General features: G+C 50.1%; 5 protein-coding genes across 5 annotated transcripts; 3 read left to right on the top strand and 2 right to left on the bottom strand.

Annotated features, from left to right (window-relative positions):
- Positions 1-242: 242 nt before the first annotated feature.
- Positions 243-1,296, top strand: PENARI_c004G12231 (Ran family GTP-binding nuclear protein; the record flags this gene model as incomplete). Its single annotated transcript, XM_022629502.1, has 5 exons — positions 243-299; positions 522-614; positions 691-844; positions 898-1,103; positions 1,165-1,296. The coding sequence occupies 5 exons, from the start codon at positions 243-245 to the stop codon at positions 1,294-1,296; spliced, it is 642 nt and encodes a 213-aa protein (XP_022491201.1).
- Positions 1,297-2,110: 814 nt separating this feature from the next.
- Positions 2,111-5,703, bottom strand: PENARI_c004G11011 (DEAD/DEAH box helicase; the record flags this gene model as incomplete). Its single annotated transcript, XM_022629427.1, has 4 exons — positions 2,111-2,131; positions 2,202-3,602; positions 3,662-4,418; positions 4,472-5,703. The coding sequence occupies 4 exons, from the start codon at positions 5,701-5,703 to the stop codon at positions 2,111-2,113; spliced, it is 3,411 nt and encodes a 1,136-aa protein (XP_022491124.1).
- Positions 5,704-8,117: 2,414 nt separating this feature from the next.
- Positions 8,118-8,649, top strand: PENARI_c004G09128 (SCP2 sterol-binding domain-containing protein; the record flags this gene model as incomplete). The annotated part of the gene is made up of 3 exons (XM_022629329.1): positions 8,118-8,133; positions 8,185-8,394; positions 8,486-8,649. The coding sequence occupies 3 exons, from the start codon at positions 8,118-8,120 to the stop codon at positions 8,647-8,649; spliced, it is 390 nt and encodes a 129-aa protein (XP_022490904.1).
- A 160-nt stretch (positions 8,650-8,809) lies between these two features.
- On the bottom strand, positions 8,810-16,126 carry PENARI_c004G05172 (uncharacterized protein; the record flags this gene model as incomplete). Its single annotated transcript, XM_022629126.1, has 9 exons — positions 8,810-10,140; positions 10,188-12,455; positions 12,507-13,020; positions 13,070-13,375; positions 14,266-14,725; positions 14,781-14,858; positions 14,918-15,787; positions 15,838-15,927; positions 16,017-16,126. 9 exons carry the CDS (start codon positions 16,124-16,126, stop codon positions 8,810-8,812), a joined length of 6,027 nt encoding a protein of 2,008 aa, XP_022490821.1.
- A 744-nt stretch (positions 16,127-16,870) lies between these two features.
- On the top strand, positions 16,871-17,791 carry PENARI_c004G02275 (uncharacterized protein; the record flags this gene model as incomplete). Its single annotated transcript, XM_022628972.1, has 1 exon — positions 16,871-17,791. One exon carries the CDS (start codon positions 16,871-16,873, stop codon positions 17,789-17,791), a length of 921 nt encoding a protein of 306 aa, XP_022490702.1.
- Positions 17,792-17,978: the final 187 nt, after the last annotated feature.

A 17,978-nucleotide genomic window follows, 5' to 3' on the forward strand; every position in this document is an offset into this window, starting at 1 on the left:
AATGCAGTTTACAGCCATCATAGTACAAAGCAGGCAGCAATGAGTAGCAGAGGTAGCAACAGGAGCTTCATAGTCCGAACCGTTTGAGACTACGTCAGCGCGCCTCAGGCACACAGACACGTGACCCGGCAAAATTTCGTTATTATTCACTGAGGCCCCTTCCTCCACCCCTCCCCCATCATCAACCTTCATCTCTACGGCGCGATCTCTCAACCCTTTCTTGAGATTATTGACATTTCAAAATGAACGCCACTCCCACTTTCAAGCTCGTCCTGGTCGGTGACGGTGGTACCGGAAAGGTAAGCGCATTCCCCTTCGTTTGTTCTTGATGGGAACGTGGTTCAAAGAGGTCATCGAAGCATGGTTGTCGATCCTGACGATGGAGCCTACACACGATACACCTCAATTCTCCCGATTCTTATGAATTCCTCTTTGCCCCGCGACTGTCAACAGCGAATCTGAATCTCTGCCCAACGACCCCGCCTCACCGCGACTTCAATTACTAACGTAGTCAACGACAGACCACCTTCGTCAAGCGTCACTTGACTGGTGAATTCGAGAAGAAGTACATTGCCACCCTTGGTGTCGAGGTGCACCCTCTCAACTTCAACACCGTATGTGCCCCGCCGAAGAGCCCCGCTTCGAATCGTTCGACCGTGTGATTGTGTCAACTAACCCCGACCCGTACAGAACTTCGGTGCTATCCAGTTCGATGTCTGGGATACCGCTGGTCAGGAGAAGTTCGGCGGTCTCCGTGATGGTTACTACATCAACGGCCAGTGCGGTATCATCATGTTCGATGTTACCTCCCGTATCACCTACAAGAACGTCCCCAACTGGCACCGTGAGTACCTCTGCGAACGCGACTGCGACTACTTAAATTCTAACCGATATCAGGTGACCTCGTCCGTGTCTGCGAGAACATCCCCATCGTCCTCACCGGTAACAAGGTCGACGTGAAGGAGCGCAAGGTCAAGGCCAAGACCATCACCTTCCACCGCAAGAAGAACCTCCAGTACTACGACATTTCTGCCAAGTCCAACTACAACTTCGAGAAGCCCTTCCTCTGGCTCGCCCGCAAGCTTGTTGGCAACCCCCAGCTCGTACGTCCCTTATCCGTCCCGCCTCATTTTCGCCACTCAATACTAACTGAACTTTCTACAGGACTTCGTCGCTGGTATCGCTCTTGCTCCCCCTGAAGTCACCGTCGACGAGGCTCAGCTCGAGGCCTACCGCAAGGAGATGGAGGAGGCCCAGAACCAGCCCCTCCCCGACGAGGACGACGCCGACCTGTAAAGCGGTGCACTCAGCAACGGGTCTACGAAGTTTCCGACACGAATGTTGGGAGTCGCCTTACCTCGTTCGCCCCCTCAAGCCCGAGTTTAAACTCGAATTCCGGCCAGTGGGAGGCAGGAAGTATACGACCCCCGGGGTTTCCTTTTTTTAGTTTGGGGTTTGCCTTGCAAAAGCAAAGTCTGTTCTCCGAATCACGATACAATGAAAGCGGATGGGGGATAGTCGTGGTTTGAAGACACGGGCGGCACGATCATGCATCTTTGTTCTTTTTTTAATTCCGAATCTCCTCCCCTTAGTAGTTTAGACTCCTACCATCCCAATCGTCCTTTTTTTCCCTCCCCGAAATGAGCACACCGCAACACAAAAGCATGTCCTCTTTCAACACATAAGATCTTTTTTTCAACACTATTCTACTCATTCCCAATCAGATAGATCTAGATATGTGGAAATCTTTTGATTAATAACCGCAAAGCAAGTAATATCATGTGTAACGAAATGCGCAAGTCTCGTAGCAAATACTTGAACCTCAGAAGCCTTTTTTTCGACGAGAAAACAACACAAGGGTATAGTAAAACAGAAAATCATAAAAAACAGAAACACTACACCCCGAGCATCTTCTAGATGGACATGGGTTGGGAACATAGAAGCAAAACAAAGGCACAAAACACAAAAAATCAAAATGATGCAGGGAATAAAAGAGATAGAATTTAAAACAATGACCATACTCTCCCAATTCTTTCAAATCATGCCCATCCAGTGGAGGAGTGGAAAGCAAAGATGACAAAGTAGTTCATGATGGTCCCGGGGTAGTTGTCTAGCGCAATTCTCGCACGCCCTGTACAGAAAATAGAACCGTTAGCAAAACATCCAATCACGAAAGCAAGGCAAAGAAAGAAGAAACATACAAAGAGATAAGCCAGCTCCCTAACATCCAAACGGGTGATATTCATAGTACCACCCTCATCAAGGGCACCACTAATCAATTCGCGCTTCTGATCCTGAAGATAGACAATACGATCCTCAACGGTATTCTCAATCAGCAAACGATGAACAAAGACCTCGCGGGTCTGCCCGATACGATGAGCACGATCGACAGCCTGGTCCTCAATGTAAGGATTCCAGAACGGGTCGAACATGATGATATGCGAAGCGGCGACGAGGTTCAGACCTGAGTTTCCGGCCTTGAGAGAAACAAGCATGATCTTGCAAGAAGGGTCGTTGGTAAAGTCTGTCACGGCGGCGTTGCGTTCTCTCAGCCCCATGCTTCCGTCGAAGCGGGTGTGGTTCCAGCCGCGGCGGGAGATGGGGACTTCCAGTAGATCGAGGAGGGATGTGAATTGGCTAAAGATGATGGTTTTCTCGCCCAGGCCGCGGTCTTCGTTGGCTTGGAGGATCTCAATAGTCTTCTCGATCTTGGTGCTGGGGAACCAGCCCTTTTCCAGTCGGCGGAGGTATTTTTTCTTCTCGCTTTTGTTTCTGTGGGCAGCAGTTCGTAGCTGGGCGAGGGATTTCTTTGCCGGTGCATCCTCTTCTTCAGTATCGCTGTCGGACTCTGACGAACTGCTTGCTGTGGCCTCGTCGTCTTCGGCATCGTTGGTTGCATCGGTCTCCTCGGTAGGTTCGGGCAACGAACCAGGGTTGTGGACTTTCTGGAACGAAAGTGTATCGGTGAGCTTGCTGGGATCGACAGGGCCTCGACAGTTCTGACACTTGATCAAGGGAGAGATATCGTCATCAATTGCGGCTGGGTTTGCAGCTGCGTTGTCCATTATGCGGATCCAGCACTCAGAGCACACGTGGTGTCCGCAGGGAATGTAGATTGTGGCATTTCCAACGCTGTCCATACAGACAGGGCAAGTTCCATTTTCTTCACCGTCATTTGTTTTGATACGCTCGACAACGGCGGCGGTCAGGAGTTTGGCGTTGGCGATTTTGTCTACCCCGGGATCGCTGGCTGCGGGCGCTTCCGTTCGGAACTCTTTTATGAGAAGCGGATGACAGCAGGCTTGTCGAAGACGGAGAAGAAGAGCCAGAACATGACCGTAGTTACTTCCCAGTGTACCAGCATCCAGATATCGGTTGATTTGGCGTTGAGTGTTTGCATTGAGTTCGTCATACACCTCGCGTTCCTTGTCACTGAACAGCACTTGAACCTTCTCAGTGATCTTTGGCGGGAGTTGCAGGATCGGTTGACCGTCAATTTTAGAGGCCTTCGTACGTCGAAGACAGACAGATTTGACGAGGACTCGTAGCTGCTTCATTACGTCTTCACCTCCCCAGCCCTGTTTGATGCGTTTCGTGAAGTCCTGCACAATTGTGTTAAGTAAATCCAGGCTAGTGGCCGATTGAGTTTTTGAATACTTACCGATTTGAACTTTTTCGCGTTGCTGTAGGGTCGGATTCGCAGGAATCCCAAGAGAGATTGGAAATCTTCAAGGCGGTTCATCATTGGCGTACCAGTCAAACACCAGCGATAAGTGGAGTTCAGGCGACAGCATGCCATGTTAGATTTGGCATTGGGATTCTTGATATTATGTGCCTCGTCGATGATGACTCGATGCCACTTGCAGGCAGGGCTCAGGGGACCAGCCGTACTTTTGAGGTCTCGAATCAGGTCTTGGTCCTTGCCCTCCATTGCCATCTCTTCAGCCCTGAGTAACGTCTTGTAGTTCGCAGTGAGCGTGCCAAATGTCGTGATAACGACATCGTATTTCTTGAGCTCTCGCCAAGGCTTCTTGATTGAATGATAGATCAGAACCGACAACTGATGCGGGCCTGCTTTCACATGGCGCTGGATTTCAAGTCTCCATTGATCCATCAGAGACTTCGGGGCAATGATCAAATTGGGACGTCGATCGACATCGGTGTATGGGCGGGCAACCATAAGCGCTATCGCCTGAATGGTCTTGCCGAGGCCCATATCATCTGCGAGGATCCCGCCTTTGTGGTTGCTTTCTTCCTTGGCCTTCATCCAATTCAAACCAATTGTCTGGTGTTTCATCAATGTGACTCGAAGTGCACCGGGCGTTTCATCCCTGTCTGCTTTGGTTGCTTCGCGGATATCCTTGATACCAGCGAGCAAGTTCTTGATATCTTCAGGAAACTCTTTCTCGTCGTAACCCCTACGATCATGTCAGTGCCAAATAAACCCGTTTCGGAAGGCGAAGGAACATACGCCACATCAAGCTCGTCATCGAACATCTCTTCTTGGTTGCGGACCAAGTCAAAAGCCTTATCATAGGGTCCCACACCCTGCGATGGATACCGTGAACCGTCCACCCAAGGAAGAGACCTGGGAGAAAAATGTGCATATGGCGATTGGGAATTATGGGATTGGAAGGGATATGCGGGTCTGGAGTAATTCTGAGCAAGAAACGGGTTCGGAGGATATGCAGCGTGGAGGTTATTGAGGGTGTCCAAGAAACCAGATCGGCGAGATGGCGGCGCCCCGGCTCGAGTGTTGAACGAATCAGCAGTAATTTCTTGAAGATCATCATCGGAGCCAATACTAGGGTAATAACCAGGGACACGGGGAGGAGAGTCATAGGGATTCGTAGGAGCCTCCATTTTCACTTTCGTCGGTTGGCTGCGATCAGGAAGATTCCACGAAGGCTGATCCTGGGTGCTAGGAAGCAGAGGTTGATAGTGATTCTCCTGAGCCTGCAGCATTCGGGCCATTTCCGCGTCACGCGCCATTTGGAATTCCTTCCTCATATCCCGTTGCGAATCTTCCAACTCCTCTCGAAATTCCCTCAGGACATCGGCCACGGGCTTTCCTTGCATTCGAGATTCTTCCTCCAACGCTTCGGGCTCCATCAATTCCTCGAAAACGAGCTGATTCTCAGCAAGCATGCGTTCCTGGAACGCAATGAGATCATCTAGTTTAGATCTGTGAGAGTTAGGCTTCGGGCACACAGTCCTCTTGGATGGCCCTGGCAATGTGGGCGAGCTGCTAGAAAGCGGACGCGGACGTTTGCGAGAGCTTTCCGGTGGAGGTGATCCAGGAGGAGACATTGATGATAATTGCAGCATTCCCTGTTGAGAAGAAGGGGAGAAAGCCGAAGGCACAGGAGGCCGATGGTGTGTTGAAACAAAGTCCCCTGGTCTTCTAGGCAAGTGATCTGACGGCATGCGTGCAGGTTCAGGAGCAGGCGTGGGCGGGGTGTAAGATGAGGCAGGCTGTGCTGGCGCAGGTTGTGTCGGCGCAGACTCTTCTGGTACAGTTTCACCAAGTAGCCGAGCGACCTGGGACTCCAGCGACTTGATGGTGGCCATCATTTCGGCTGCTGATTCGCCATCGCCCCTGCTCGCCAGGAGATCCTCATACAGGAATTTATGCAGGTCAATGTCTTCAAGAAGGTCTTTGATCTTGTCCTCTTGGGACTGGCCAGTCTCTGTGGAGGCCATAATTCACCAGTCGCGATTTTGACGGGTAAAAGATTCTCATGAACACTCCGGGCGCGTGGCAATTGACCTGACGCTGGCAGAATTCAAGGACGCAAAACGACAGAACGGACAACGCCAACAAAATGGCACAAATGAGTGCCAGAAAGAGTCGCAAGTGAAGGCCCCAAAAGGAGGCTTAAATGAGGGATAAGTGATCTGAGAAAGCGTCAGTTGACCTTCATAAGCAAACTGGAAGGGGAAGCGGGAGTTGGCAGATGGCGATCGCATAGAAAACAAAGCAAAGCAAGGAAATGATAGATCACGTCTCTATCTCCGTGAAGTGGGGGTCTGGCAGGGGTCAGACTAACTGGATAGTCTCTCGAGTACGGTCGATAGGTTCGCCCGGGTGGATCGTGAAGTGAGGCTGAGGGGCAGGTATTGCGGGATGACGGAGGAACTGATACACTTCGTTTTATAGAACAGCGTGCCCGATCAAGGAAGAACAAGACAAGATGCTCCTCTCAACTATTAGATGGTCCCCGGGCGGGTCCGTGTTCGCCTGACGGGGTGTTGAAGTTCTTAAAATGTCATCGTGAGCATTTGGCCAAGGATGCAGGGGTATTCTACACTACAAAGGGCCACTTAGGCACCTGGACTAGTTCATTGAGAGACATGTACTTCAAGGTGTCTCAGCTCTATAATTTTGCATCGCTATATTTAACCTGACTACTCCTACACGACTTCAATTAAATTTCGCGAATTTTTGCAACTTGATATCGACGCGCTCTTATCAGCACGTGATCAACGCGTCAAACTGCGTTGACAAACATGACAAACTGTCAAACCGGTCAAACGGGCTTGCCCTATTCAAGGCGATTTACACCTCAGGTCGCAAATTATAGTCCCAACCTACCCCGTACAACCTCATTGCTCCATTTCAGACAAGACTGTGACTCATATGATGGGCCGAGGTAATTGCCGAATTACATATCAAAAGACAAATAGCAGCACCACATTCCCACGTGGAGCTGGGCTGCATTTAGTTCCTATGTGCAGATAGAGATAGTATCAATCACAACGAAAGAGCGAGGTCTCCGACCGGTAGCCAAGACGTAAATCAAGGGAGGAAACTTGCAGTGTTAGAGAAATTCGCTCATAATGTGTTGAGCACGAAGCTTCTGATCATTGTTCTTGGTTTTCGTTCTGTAAGGCATTATGCACTTGTTTTCTTCTATCATCGATCATCTGCGAACTCCCCATCTCATAATATATCCGCAGACAGACTTAATGAAAAGCCAGCTATCATGGCACCAACACATCCATTGGCTCGACTGTGGAAGGTGAAGTCCATACAGCAGATTCTCGTGAACCATTTGGCAAAAAGAGACCTCGCCGCAATGCGTCTCGTCTGCCACAAGTTCGCAGTTGACCTTGAACCATTTCTTTTTGCGGACATCGAAATCCGGTTCCGCTAACTGACAATCCAAATGACAAGTTTTGCGTATGAGCCCGGCCAGCCGACAGACCACTTGAAGTTCTCCATGCCTATCTCGGCAGTTTCACATCCCTGCAACGATTATTCTTTCAATGGGAAGGCGACAGGGCCGTGTCGCCCCAGTCACTCGTGACAGAGTCAAGTTTCAACGGTGCAGTCAAAGCAAAGGTAGGCCCAGTTTGCCCTCGACACCCTGAGAAGCCGTTGCGACAACTGCGATTCGCCTCTCTCATCCAGGAACACAGACATTCCTTACGGGAGTTCAACTTCAAGAACGTAGCTTTGTGCAGCGGTGCCTCGGACGATGCGCTCGCGCCATTAAACCGACTCCGCGGCAGAGAGGGTTGGAAGCAGAGACAAGATGAGGACGCCGTCGATGTGCCGATAGTGTTGAGCCCAGCTGGGATCAGCCAAAGGCAGTTACAGAGGGTAATCAGTGCTCTACAGCAACAAAAGGGTACCAGGACCCTGAGGAGCCTGGCCCGAGCGAGATCCGAGACCCGCGAACTGCTGGCGGGGAAGCCCGATCATATGAAACGCCTGCTGCGTTCATCAGGGTTCTGGCGATGACGTTGAGGACACGCGACGGTGGTTCTCTTCTCAGCAATGATTTGCATCGGCTAGTGTCGCGGTGAATACCGTATTAGTGCAAACCCCCAAGACACCGCGGTACATGTACATGTGGAGAGTCGGAGGAAATGAGGGAAGGGAAGGACGTGGAAATAGCATAGGACTGCAGATGTGGAGCTAGTAATGTCAAGCGGGAGTTGAATAGCACCAGTAAAACAAAGCCACAAGCCACGGAGATGTTGGGGGAGGACTGGGGAAGGATGGAGTGGATTCACGGGGCCTCGGCACGGCTGGTCACTTCACATGCGCTGAGCTCTTCCTATATGAACTTCACCTGCTGGCATTTTGCTTCTTCACCACAACATCCACCATGTCTCTCAAGAAAGGTATGCTATTCATGTCTTCGCTTCCTCTCCCCAGGAACTAACAACCGACAGATTCCCACCCCTCGTCCGCCGCCTTCGACGTCATCAACCAGACGCTCCAGGCCAACGAGGCTGACCGCAAGGACGCCCTCGAAAAGGCCAAGGCCGTCGTCGCCTTCAACATCAAGAATTCCGACGGCAAAGAAGAGGCCTGGTACCTCGACCTGAAGGACAAGGGCGAGGTTGGACACGGGCTCGCTCCCAAGGGCGGCAAGGCTGACGGTGAGTTGAAATACCCCGAGAGCGCGCGGAACCACCGCACCCCTTCCATTCTCTTTATATGCACATATACTGATTCTCCTTGCCTCTACAGTCACCCTCTCCCTCTCCGACGCCGATTTCGCCCAGCTCGTTGCCGGCAAGGCCAATGCCCAGCGTTTGTTCATGGGCGGCAAGCTGAAGATCAAGGGCAACATCATGAAGGCGACCAAGATGGAGCCTATCCTGAAGAAGGCCCAGGGCGGTGCCAAACTGTGAAGATTTAGATACCCGTTTGACAAAATGTATAAGAATCTCCCCAAGGGTCGATTCCAACTCTATAATTCCTGCGCCTGTGCGAATATACACGAGTGAATGATTTCTATTGCCGGTAGATGAACTTAGTCTATTTCCCTGCGTACATGTATAGTAGTATTCATCAAGTCTCCAAGTTCCGCACATGTCCCTGTCTCGAAACCCGACCCTGGTCCAAAACCACAAAGTAATCCGCATCCTTAACAGCCTCGATGCGATGCGCAATAGTGATAACAGTTGACTGCCGCAGCTCCTGCCTGATAATCTGCTGAATCTCAAGCGACGTCTCCTGATCGACCGACGCAGTCGCCTCATCCAGAATGACAATAGCGCTCCGCCGCAGAACAGCCCGCGTAAGAGCGATAAGCTGGCGCTGACCCTGGCTAAGATTTCTCCCTCCACCTTCGATATATGTATCAAGATGCCAGCCATGCCGAATACACAGACGCTGGAGGATTTCGGTACACTGCTCATCGGTATATTCACCCGTCGGATCCAGATTGAGCCGGATGCTACCTGGAAATAGCACGGGATCCTGCGCGACAAAGGTAACGCGGGTGCGGAGTGCCTGTGTATTGACATCGGCTATGTTGATACCGTCGACGAGAATGCGGCCGGAGTCTGGTCGGATAACGCTTAGGAGGGACATTGCCAGGGTTGATTTGCCGCTTCCTGTGCGGCCGATGACTGCTGTTGTTGAGCCGCCGGGGATGCAGAGGGAGATACCTATTAGGGAGGGTTCGAGATGGGGTGCGTAGCGGAAAGTTGCGTTCTCGAAGACGATGTCGCTGCTGTATTTTGGCCACGCTGCCGGGGGGTTTACCGTCCCCGGTGTTTCTTCTTCGATGTGAAGGAGCTCGTCGACTCGCTCGACTGATACGAAGTCCATTTGGAGTTGGCCGTATTGCTTGCAGAGGGCATGTGTCGACTCGACGAAGTTGTTGGCGGCGATGAGTACGAATGCCACTAGACCCGGTGAGGTATTGGTATATAGAGCCAGGGCCGTGAGGCAAAAGGTTGAGAATGCGGACAAGCCTTCGAAGCGGTACATCAGCCAGCTTTGGAGTGACCAGTAGAAATGATCCATTCCTTGAAACTTATCGACCACGGACATGACTCGATCCTGGAAGCGTGCCTCTGCGTGGAAAGCTCGGACGGTAGTCAAACCGTGCAAAAGCTCACCGAAGTTGGATATCAGTGGGCTTAGGGACACCATTTCGAGTCTACGGAGACTCTGTGATGTGGGAAGGAAGCGCAGGAAGACTAGCACAAATGCTACTGTGAGAGCTAGGGAGAATAAGAGGAACATCGGTGTTGCAGTGGCGATTACCAGCACGGATGACACCCAGGTGATGACCTGGAATGCGATCACCTGGAATTGCTCACTGATGTTGCCGTCCACGACGCCAATGTCAGAGGTTAGACGGTTCATCAGACGCCCAAGAGGGATTGTATCTGGATCATTAGCTATGTACTTGCAAGTCCAATTGTATAGAACATACCCAAATATCGGAAGGTCGCGTGGCTGACACGAACAAGGACTTGTCGGAACAACGACTGTCCAGCGCAGTAGACGATGACTAGCATTAGCAACTGCGCAAAGAGCAGCATCGCCGCTTGGAAGGAGATGATGCCAAAGAATGCCCATAGCCATGGACGGACATCCTCGCGAGGAGACGGAAGTCGGTCCATCGGATTCTGAGGCATGAAGTATATGTCCACAGTTGACGCCGACACCAACCAGGGGCCATTGGAGGATCTATTATCCAGACCTGAGGAGCTTCCCCTGAGCACGGTGGACTGCTCATAGGCCTCTCCCCATCCTTTGAGGAACCAGGATTGCCCAACTGCCATCAATCGGTATGTGGCTAGGACCAGGACGAGGGCAAGCCACCATCTGTACTTTCCAGCCTTGATATAGTTCCAATAGACTCGAGCCTTGACACCTCCTTCGGCACGGTGCTCATCCTCGATGAATTTGTCGGGAACTGCAGCGGTCTCTTCGTCAGGTGTGATTTCTGTTTCAGTATCACTTTCCGTATCAGTAAACCGTAGGGAGGATTCAATGCCGTCAGCCCGGAGTGCCTCTTTATCATAAACAGTCGCATGTCCGTGTCGGATATCGACAATTTGGTCTGCAATCTGGCGAACTAATGCAGTTCGATGCGTCACGAGAACAATGGTGCGGTCTTTCATCAACGGACCTGAAAGGCATTTGCGCACTATCAGCTCAGCCGTATTGTGATCTAGCGCGGACAGGGGGTCGTCCAAAAGCAGAACACGGGATGCACTGTAAACAGCCCGCGCCAGAGCCACTCTTGCTTTTTGTCCGCCAGAAAGACCGATGCCATTTTCACCGACAAAGGACAAATCTCCATGTTTGAATTGAGCTAGATCAGGAAGCAAGGCACATGCTTCTAAGGTTCGCTTGTAGCGTTGATCATGGTAAGGAGCGGAGAACAGGATGTTGTCACGAATGCTCATGCTTTGTAGCCATGGTGTCTGAGCGCAGTATCCCACCATTTCATTCGGGATATGTGATAATCCTTTGAGTCTATCAAGTTCCCCTAGAAGAGCCTGTAGGAAAGCAGTCTTCCCAGCTCCGACCTTCCCGGTGACGATAGTCAATCCTTGAGGAATGCTGACGTCGACGTCAACAAGAACAGGTGAAGCTTTACCAGGCCATGCGAAAGTGCAAGACTGCATTGAGATCGGAGTCGTATCCAACTGCTCAGAGGGTAGACATTCTTTATCCGGCTCTGACATGAAATCCTCAATGCGCCCTAGAGCAATGAACGCATTTATAAGCGAAGTGATGAGGCCAGGAATATCTCGCAGGCGAGATTCCAACATAGTGAACAGTTGCAACGCAGGAAAGATAATGTCAATCCGCAGCTCATGCCCCGCCAAGAAAGTGTAAGCATACAGCGCGACGACCGGGAAAACGCCACTGGCAAAGGCATTGACGAAGCGAATCAAGATACTCCATAGACTGGTCACGATGCGAATATTCAGTTCGTGTTGCCGAGCTTCCATAACCTGCTGGAGCCAATGGTTCTGCCACCCATACCACCGCAGGTGACGGATTGCTTCGACGAACTGGGAGGTTATTTGGAGTCTGGTATCTGTCGCTGCTCGTCTGACTCGCTCCCATCGTAGGAGGGCCCTGGTTATCAGTGCGTTTACTGCCTGCGCAACTAGGACAGCGAAAATACCCAGGAAACAAGAGGGACCGAAGAGTGTCCAGACAAGGACTGTGGCTATCACAAGTCCCAGTGGCTTGTCTATTAAGGAGTCGACCTCCCAAAACCTTTGGGCAACTTCATAAACATCTCCCCGTAACAAGTTGAAGATCTTTCCAAGTGAGGCTGCTTCCTTGGTTTCCTTCTGCTCGGCTTTTTGGTGGGTCTTTTGTGTGATTCGTCGCCAGAGGCTTATCCCTGCTTTACCTGAAGATGTTTGTGTCTCTTGGGTTAAAGTCTCGTCACCTGCCCCATTTGCTTCCCCGTTGAACGCCTCTGGCTTGCCTTCAACCATCAGTCCCAAAATGTTCTTTCTTGATAGGGCCTTCTCATAGACCATCATGATCATTTCACCGCGAGATCTCTCGTAGCATCGTCGACCATACCACAGAAGCAGTACCTGGGATTGTGCCGCAACTAGTCTCAGAGCAAAGGACAAAAGCGCATAAGTCAAGGGTACACGTTTTGGTCGCGTGGGATCTTTCATGGTCTGCAACAGTTGCTGCAACAGTACTGGGGTAGAAAAGTCTGTGGACGTCGTCAACATCTCGTTTAGAGAAAGAATCCGGCTTCACTTACCGCAAAGCATCTGAACTGTTGAAATGGCAGAGACAATAAAGACATCAATGCCATTTGCCCTCAACAGTCGACTGACAACAGACCCCCGGAGACAGCGAAACTTCTCATGCAGACGTCTGTGCTGAAATTCAAATCCAAGTTGCCAAACATCTTGTTCATTTAGTTGCCTTTTGCATCCAGTCGAAATGAGCGGTGCCATCCAGGACACGGTGAGAAATTGCCAAAGTTTCAGATTATCTTCCGGGGTGCGAAAGTCGCTCGATGGCTGTTGACCAACAGCACTGATGTCTATTGGCTGAAGCGATGGTTCTCGGAATGGCATCAAAAGAATCGTTAGGCAAGCCGCAGCCGCTGCACCGGCGGCAATATAGCGAGCGATGGTCTTGTATTTGGGGTTCAGATCTGGATGAGTGGCCAACGATAGCTCAATCGCAAATACAAAGATGTAATACATAAGCATTGATATCGAACATGATCTCGGTCGCTTGGTTGCGATCAGAATCGATGCAGTAGCCTGAACGAGGGTTAGTAGCTGATATCCATAAAAAGAGCATGTTGCTTACCCATGAAAAAGCAAGAACGAATACAGACATATCAATGTCCTGAGGCACGAATTGGACAGTTTCAGCTAAGAGGCCAATAACCGAACAGATAAGAAGCGCGATGGTCCATCGTAGCGGTTGCTTCGGCGCATCTAATGGAAGCTCGCGAGTATCACGTAGCTCCGAAACAAACGGAACAGTCCATTTAGGACGCCAGTGAGAAAAGTACCCCAACACATGGCTCAATGCAGCAAGCAATGCAACGATTGCCGGGATGCACGCCAGATATGGCAATGCACAAGGTGACAGCCACGCATTATGTGAATCCTGGATTGGTTAGCCTGATACCTGATACTCACCGAAGTAAGGGGTCCCCAGCTCATACCCAGAATTGATCACACGTTCTGCTAGCCGTGAGAGGGATCTGATCCATGCTTGATCCGAGCATTGGCAGCTCGTACGTCGGCGATCCAGGTGCTAACGTGGGGCGGGATCAACGTTGCTCCGATCTCCAACTATGGACTTAGGGCATTTCCTTGCATTCTTGGGATATTGGGATATTCGCGTAAAAGGGGGTCTCGACTAAGGGCAGCTGTGGTGCTTCAACTTTGGGCAATGCTACGTGAATTTTGTCGATCAATGCGGGAATTCATCCGCCGCGGGGCCGCCTCGACGCTGGCATGTCTTGGCGCGTGCAGTAGCTATACCGCGTAAAAAGCTATTTTAGATCACAACACAACCATAGTGGACTTTTTCCGGGAAGAAATATGTTTCCTTAAGCCAATTGTGCTTTCACGTATCTCATTCAAGTTTAGAAATTGGTTATAGATAAACAAATGGTTAAATATGCTGCACGGCTCGTTTTAGAACTCTCGTTTTACTGTGCAATAAAACAATAATTCCATGAATCTCTTCAATCGAGGAACCTTCCACGGCGAATCTCTCTAAGGTGTCTATTGTGTTCTTTTGTAGGGTATTGATATCAGGGACTAGGTGCGCCAAAGCTGGCGAGAGAGAACCCAGGGTGAGGAGAACAATGGAAGAAAACATTCTAGAATTGAAGAAATAGGTCAGTCAAGTACACAAAAACTGATTCTTATAATGGCATACGTATGGATAATGATCTCCGCACAGACCGATGGATTCATCAATCTTCGGGTTGAAGCATCCAAGTATGTACGGCAATTGGCTAAGCTAGCCTCACATTGCGTGAGTACCATGGGGGGAAGATCATTCTCTGCCGGTGAATCAATAGCACAGAGGAGGAATGGTCTTGTAATAATATCTTTGGCGGAATGGAAGCGGTGGAGCATATTAAGCTGAAGACCACTGCACCGCGACGGATCATTCATGTCTGGTTTGATATTTCGCGGCAATAGTTCAAACCAGTTATTGAGTTGGCAGTCAAGTTCTTGAGAGACATTTAGGATGTTGGATAAGGACTGGAAATCATATGAAGGACTGTCACTTGATGCAGGTTGAAGACCGAGACTACGCCTCGTCCAGTCACTTCCGTACATAGTGTGGTGTACTCTGTTCAGCAGGCGGCGTACTGAAAGTTCGGCAAGGAAAAGATGTGTCTCTTCGGCCCCGTGGTTTGCAAAACTTGGGAAGGGGGTCAGATCAATGACATGTTCAATGCCACTGCGTGGTAAGTGATGCTCTGCTATCAGATCGCTGCCAAATCAATGTCAACATAATTTTCATCTTTCAGGTAGAGCTAGGAACTAACCACTCGGTGTCGAATGCCGCCCAGGACAGTAAGATAATGCTGGACTTGAGCCCAAGGTTATCTGGTGAAGCCTGACTTCTTTTGGCGGCAGATAACTGATCAGCATAGTGCCAACGAAAAGGAGAGGGCAAACATACCGGCTATTGAGATATTGAATACTGGTAGAAGCCATATGAATCAACTTCCATGATTGCAAAGGGCGTAAAAGAAACCCGAAGTATTTTGAAACGAGTATCAAGCTCTGAGGAAGAGTGATAGTTGGACAGAATGATAGCAAGTACTCATTCATCAGTATCTGCAGCGCAGGTGAGATATAATCTGCCCCTGGTACCCAGTGAGGAGACCTGGACTTTGTCGGATCCACCTGTTCGAGAGCCGCAGATCCTAAAGCGAGTATTGCAAGACATAATGCAGAATCGCAATCAACCTTGAGCCCAGCCCGAACATGGTGGTGATAAATCTCCAAGAATTGTGGCTTGTCAAGAATTGGCATTTCAACGTGCACGTGTCTGAAGTATGCTTCCACCAGTGGGTAAGAGCTCAATTCATCCAGTGCCGGCAACTGGCTCTCAGTAATTGTACCCGGGACAAAGGATAGTTGGTATGGGATCTGTCGGTTTGACTCCGCGCGTATGAACAGGTCTGGTGGGAATTCTCCGAATAGAACCTTCATTTTGTTCATATGCAGCATGTACTCTGTTGTCGTTGTGTGGCCAATAGGGATACTCATGGGTGGAATATCATGTTCGGGTGGCATAAAGGAAGGCTGATTAGTACCGATAAGTCGAGAAATATCGGGATTCGGCCTTGATGGGGAAGACATTATCATTGAAGGTTGAGAAAAATCAGTCTGATCATTTTCGGAAGTGGCCGAGGGAAAAGTGAAGCCATCGTTTCTTGCTTCGCCAGTTTGGGGTGTCGCAGGGAGACGAGACTGATTCCACAAGAAATTCTCAATTGCATCGAGACGTCCAAAGAATTCTGATGAGGAGGTCTCTCCCCTTGACCTGTTGAAATTCAGCAAGTCTCCCAATTCTTCCGGATCTCGAATACTGACCTGGAAGACTCAACTTCATTGTAGATGCACTCCACGCCTGAGTCCTCGCAAAGGCCACAGGAAGGGATCCCACCATTGCAGCGGCGTTTCCTGCTTCTTCATTAGTGTATAGACAATAAATTAAGTAGGACAAACTCACCGCTTTCGACAATGGTTACACGCTAGGGAAACACGCTTACGGCGATCCATATGTGCCCAGCAGAGGAATGTCGAGTAGGATGAGGTTCACGGTGTCGGATGGATCCGCCTCACTTCCGCTAACGTAATCTCCACTTGATGGATAATTCATCTCGACTTGACTTCTCGTGCTTTCTATGGATGTGATCAGGCTCCTGTTTTTGTGTTAAAGAAGTAGTTATCGGTGATCCAACGATGGTACAACATTTGAAACCAACGAATTGCAGACTACTCCCTGCCTTGAAGATGAATTTAGAATGTAACTCATGTTAAGGAGCTCAGAACTGTTAGCTATTCCACTACCTGAACAATTAACTATACCTAAGACTGCTGGTCTCTTGGGACAGAAAGCCTACCTGGCGACTCGGGCCACCGCCGTCCGATCTACAGAGTGGGGAACTGTAAGAGGGACTCTCTGCTCGGCTGCGTGTGCTCCGTCTGATCAGTTCCCTTCATAATCCCTTGCAAGTACACGGGATCAGAAGATCGGCTGACAGAGCTCCGGATACCTCAAGGTAATTGTTGCAGCAAAGTTGGATATTCGAAACGAAGCTGTATTGCCTCCAGATTCGGTGTCCGCATCTTGCCGCTCTGTTCCAGCGATACCAACATCCAATACTTTCACTCCGTCTAAGTAGAATAAGACTAAGCTCAGGTTATTAGTACGATCTGACTCTAAGTATAAAAGCGGCAGCCAGGAATCTCAAATAGGCAACCCCCACCCGCGGCAATACGATACGATACACTGGACAACTTATATAGAGCCTCCCCTCTGCTATTTAGCCTGCTTGCATATCCTTGTATTGCATCATCTTTCACTGCATATCAGCTTCACCTCTCAGACCAAGATCACATCATGTCTACCCAAACCCCCTCTGGAGGGGACCGAGCCTCATTGACATCACGAGTCATTCCCGTTATGACTTTATCAGAGGGCTCCAATCCACTTACTCGCCCTCTTGATCCTGTTCCTTTCACATCTGCCCAGGAGCGGGCAGCAGCCCGATTCCAAGTCAACGGAAATGCCGTCGTCACAGGCGGGGCTGGCGTTCTCGGCTTGATCTCCGCACAAGCTCTCCTCGAACACGGGCTATCTTCATTATGCCTTATGGATCTCCCAGGAACACTCGCCACGTCTGATGAGCAAATTCAAGCACTCGTATCAAAATTTCCCTCGGCCAACATCAACAAGATCCCTCTAGATGTGACCTCCATGGAATCCATCGAAGCCGCCTTCGAGCAGGCAAACAAAGCCATGGATGGAATCGACGTTCTCTGCTGTTTTGCCGGGATACCGGGTTGCCAGCCATCTCTCACAGTGACACCTGGTCAGTTCAACCGAGTAATGGACGTCAATTTGAACGGGTCATTCTTCTGCGCCCAGGCCGCCGCAAAGCGCATGGAAGCCTCAGGAAGAGGCGGGTGCATCTTGTTTACTGCTTCCATGTCAGCTCACTATACCAACTACCCACAGCCACAAGCTGCATACAATGCAAGCAAGGCTGGGGTCGCGCATCTGACTCGCAACTTGTCTGCTGAGTGGGCGGTGCATGGGATCAGAGTTAATAGTATTAGCCCTGGGTATATGGATACCATCCTCAATGCTGGTGCTGGACTCGCGGATATTCGGAAGATTTGGGATAGTCGCTGTCCTATGGGTCGGATGGGTGATCCTGAAGAAATCACTGGGGCTGTTGTGCTTCTCTGCAGCCAGCGCGCTGGTCGGTACATCACTGGTGCTGATATCGTTGTTGACGGTGGCACCTTAGCTTTCTAAGTCTCTTTCAAATGGCGGGAAGTGTTTGTATTTGATGGTAGATGAGATGCATAAATTATCATATTTTTCTGTCCTTCCAGTCTTCGTATGTCATCTTGTAAATCATGTGCAGCGCAAGTCAAATTCTATGTCTAAATCCAAAAACCCGATAGTCCTTGAGCTTTGTCGGCTTCCATAAAGAAACCCC

The sequence above is a fragment of the Penicillium arizonense genome (assembly GCF_001773325.1).
Source record: "Penicillium arizonense strain CBS 141311 chromosome Unknown PENARI_contig004, whole genome shotgun sequence".
NCBI classification, from domain to species: Eukaryota; Fungi; Ascomycota; class Eurotiomycetes; order Eurotiales; family Aspergillaceae; genus Penicillium; species Penicillium arizonense.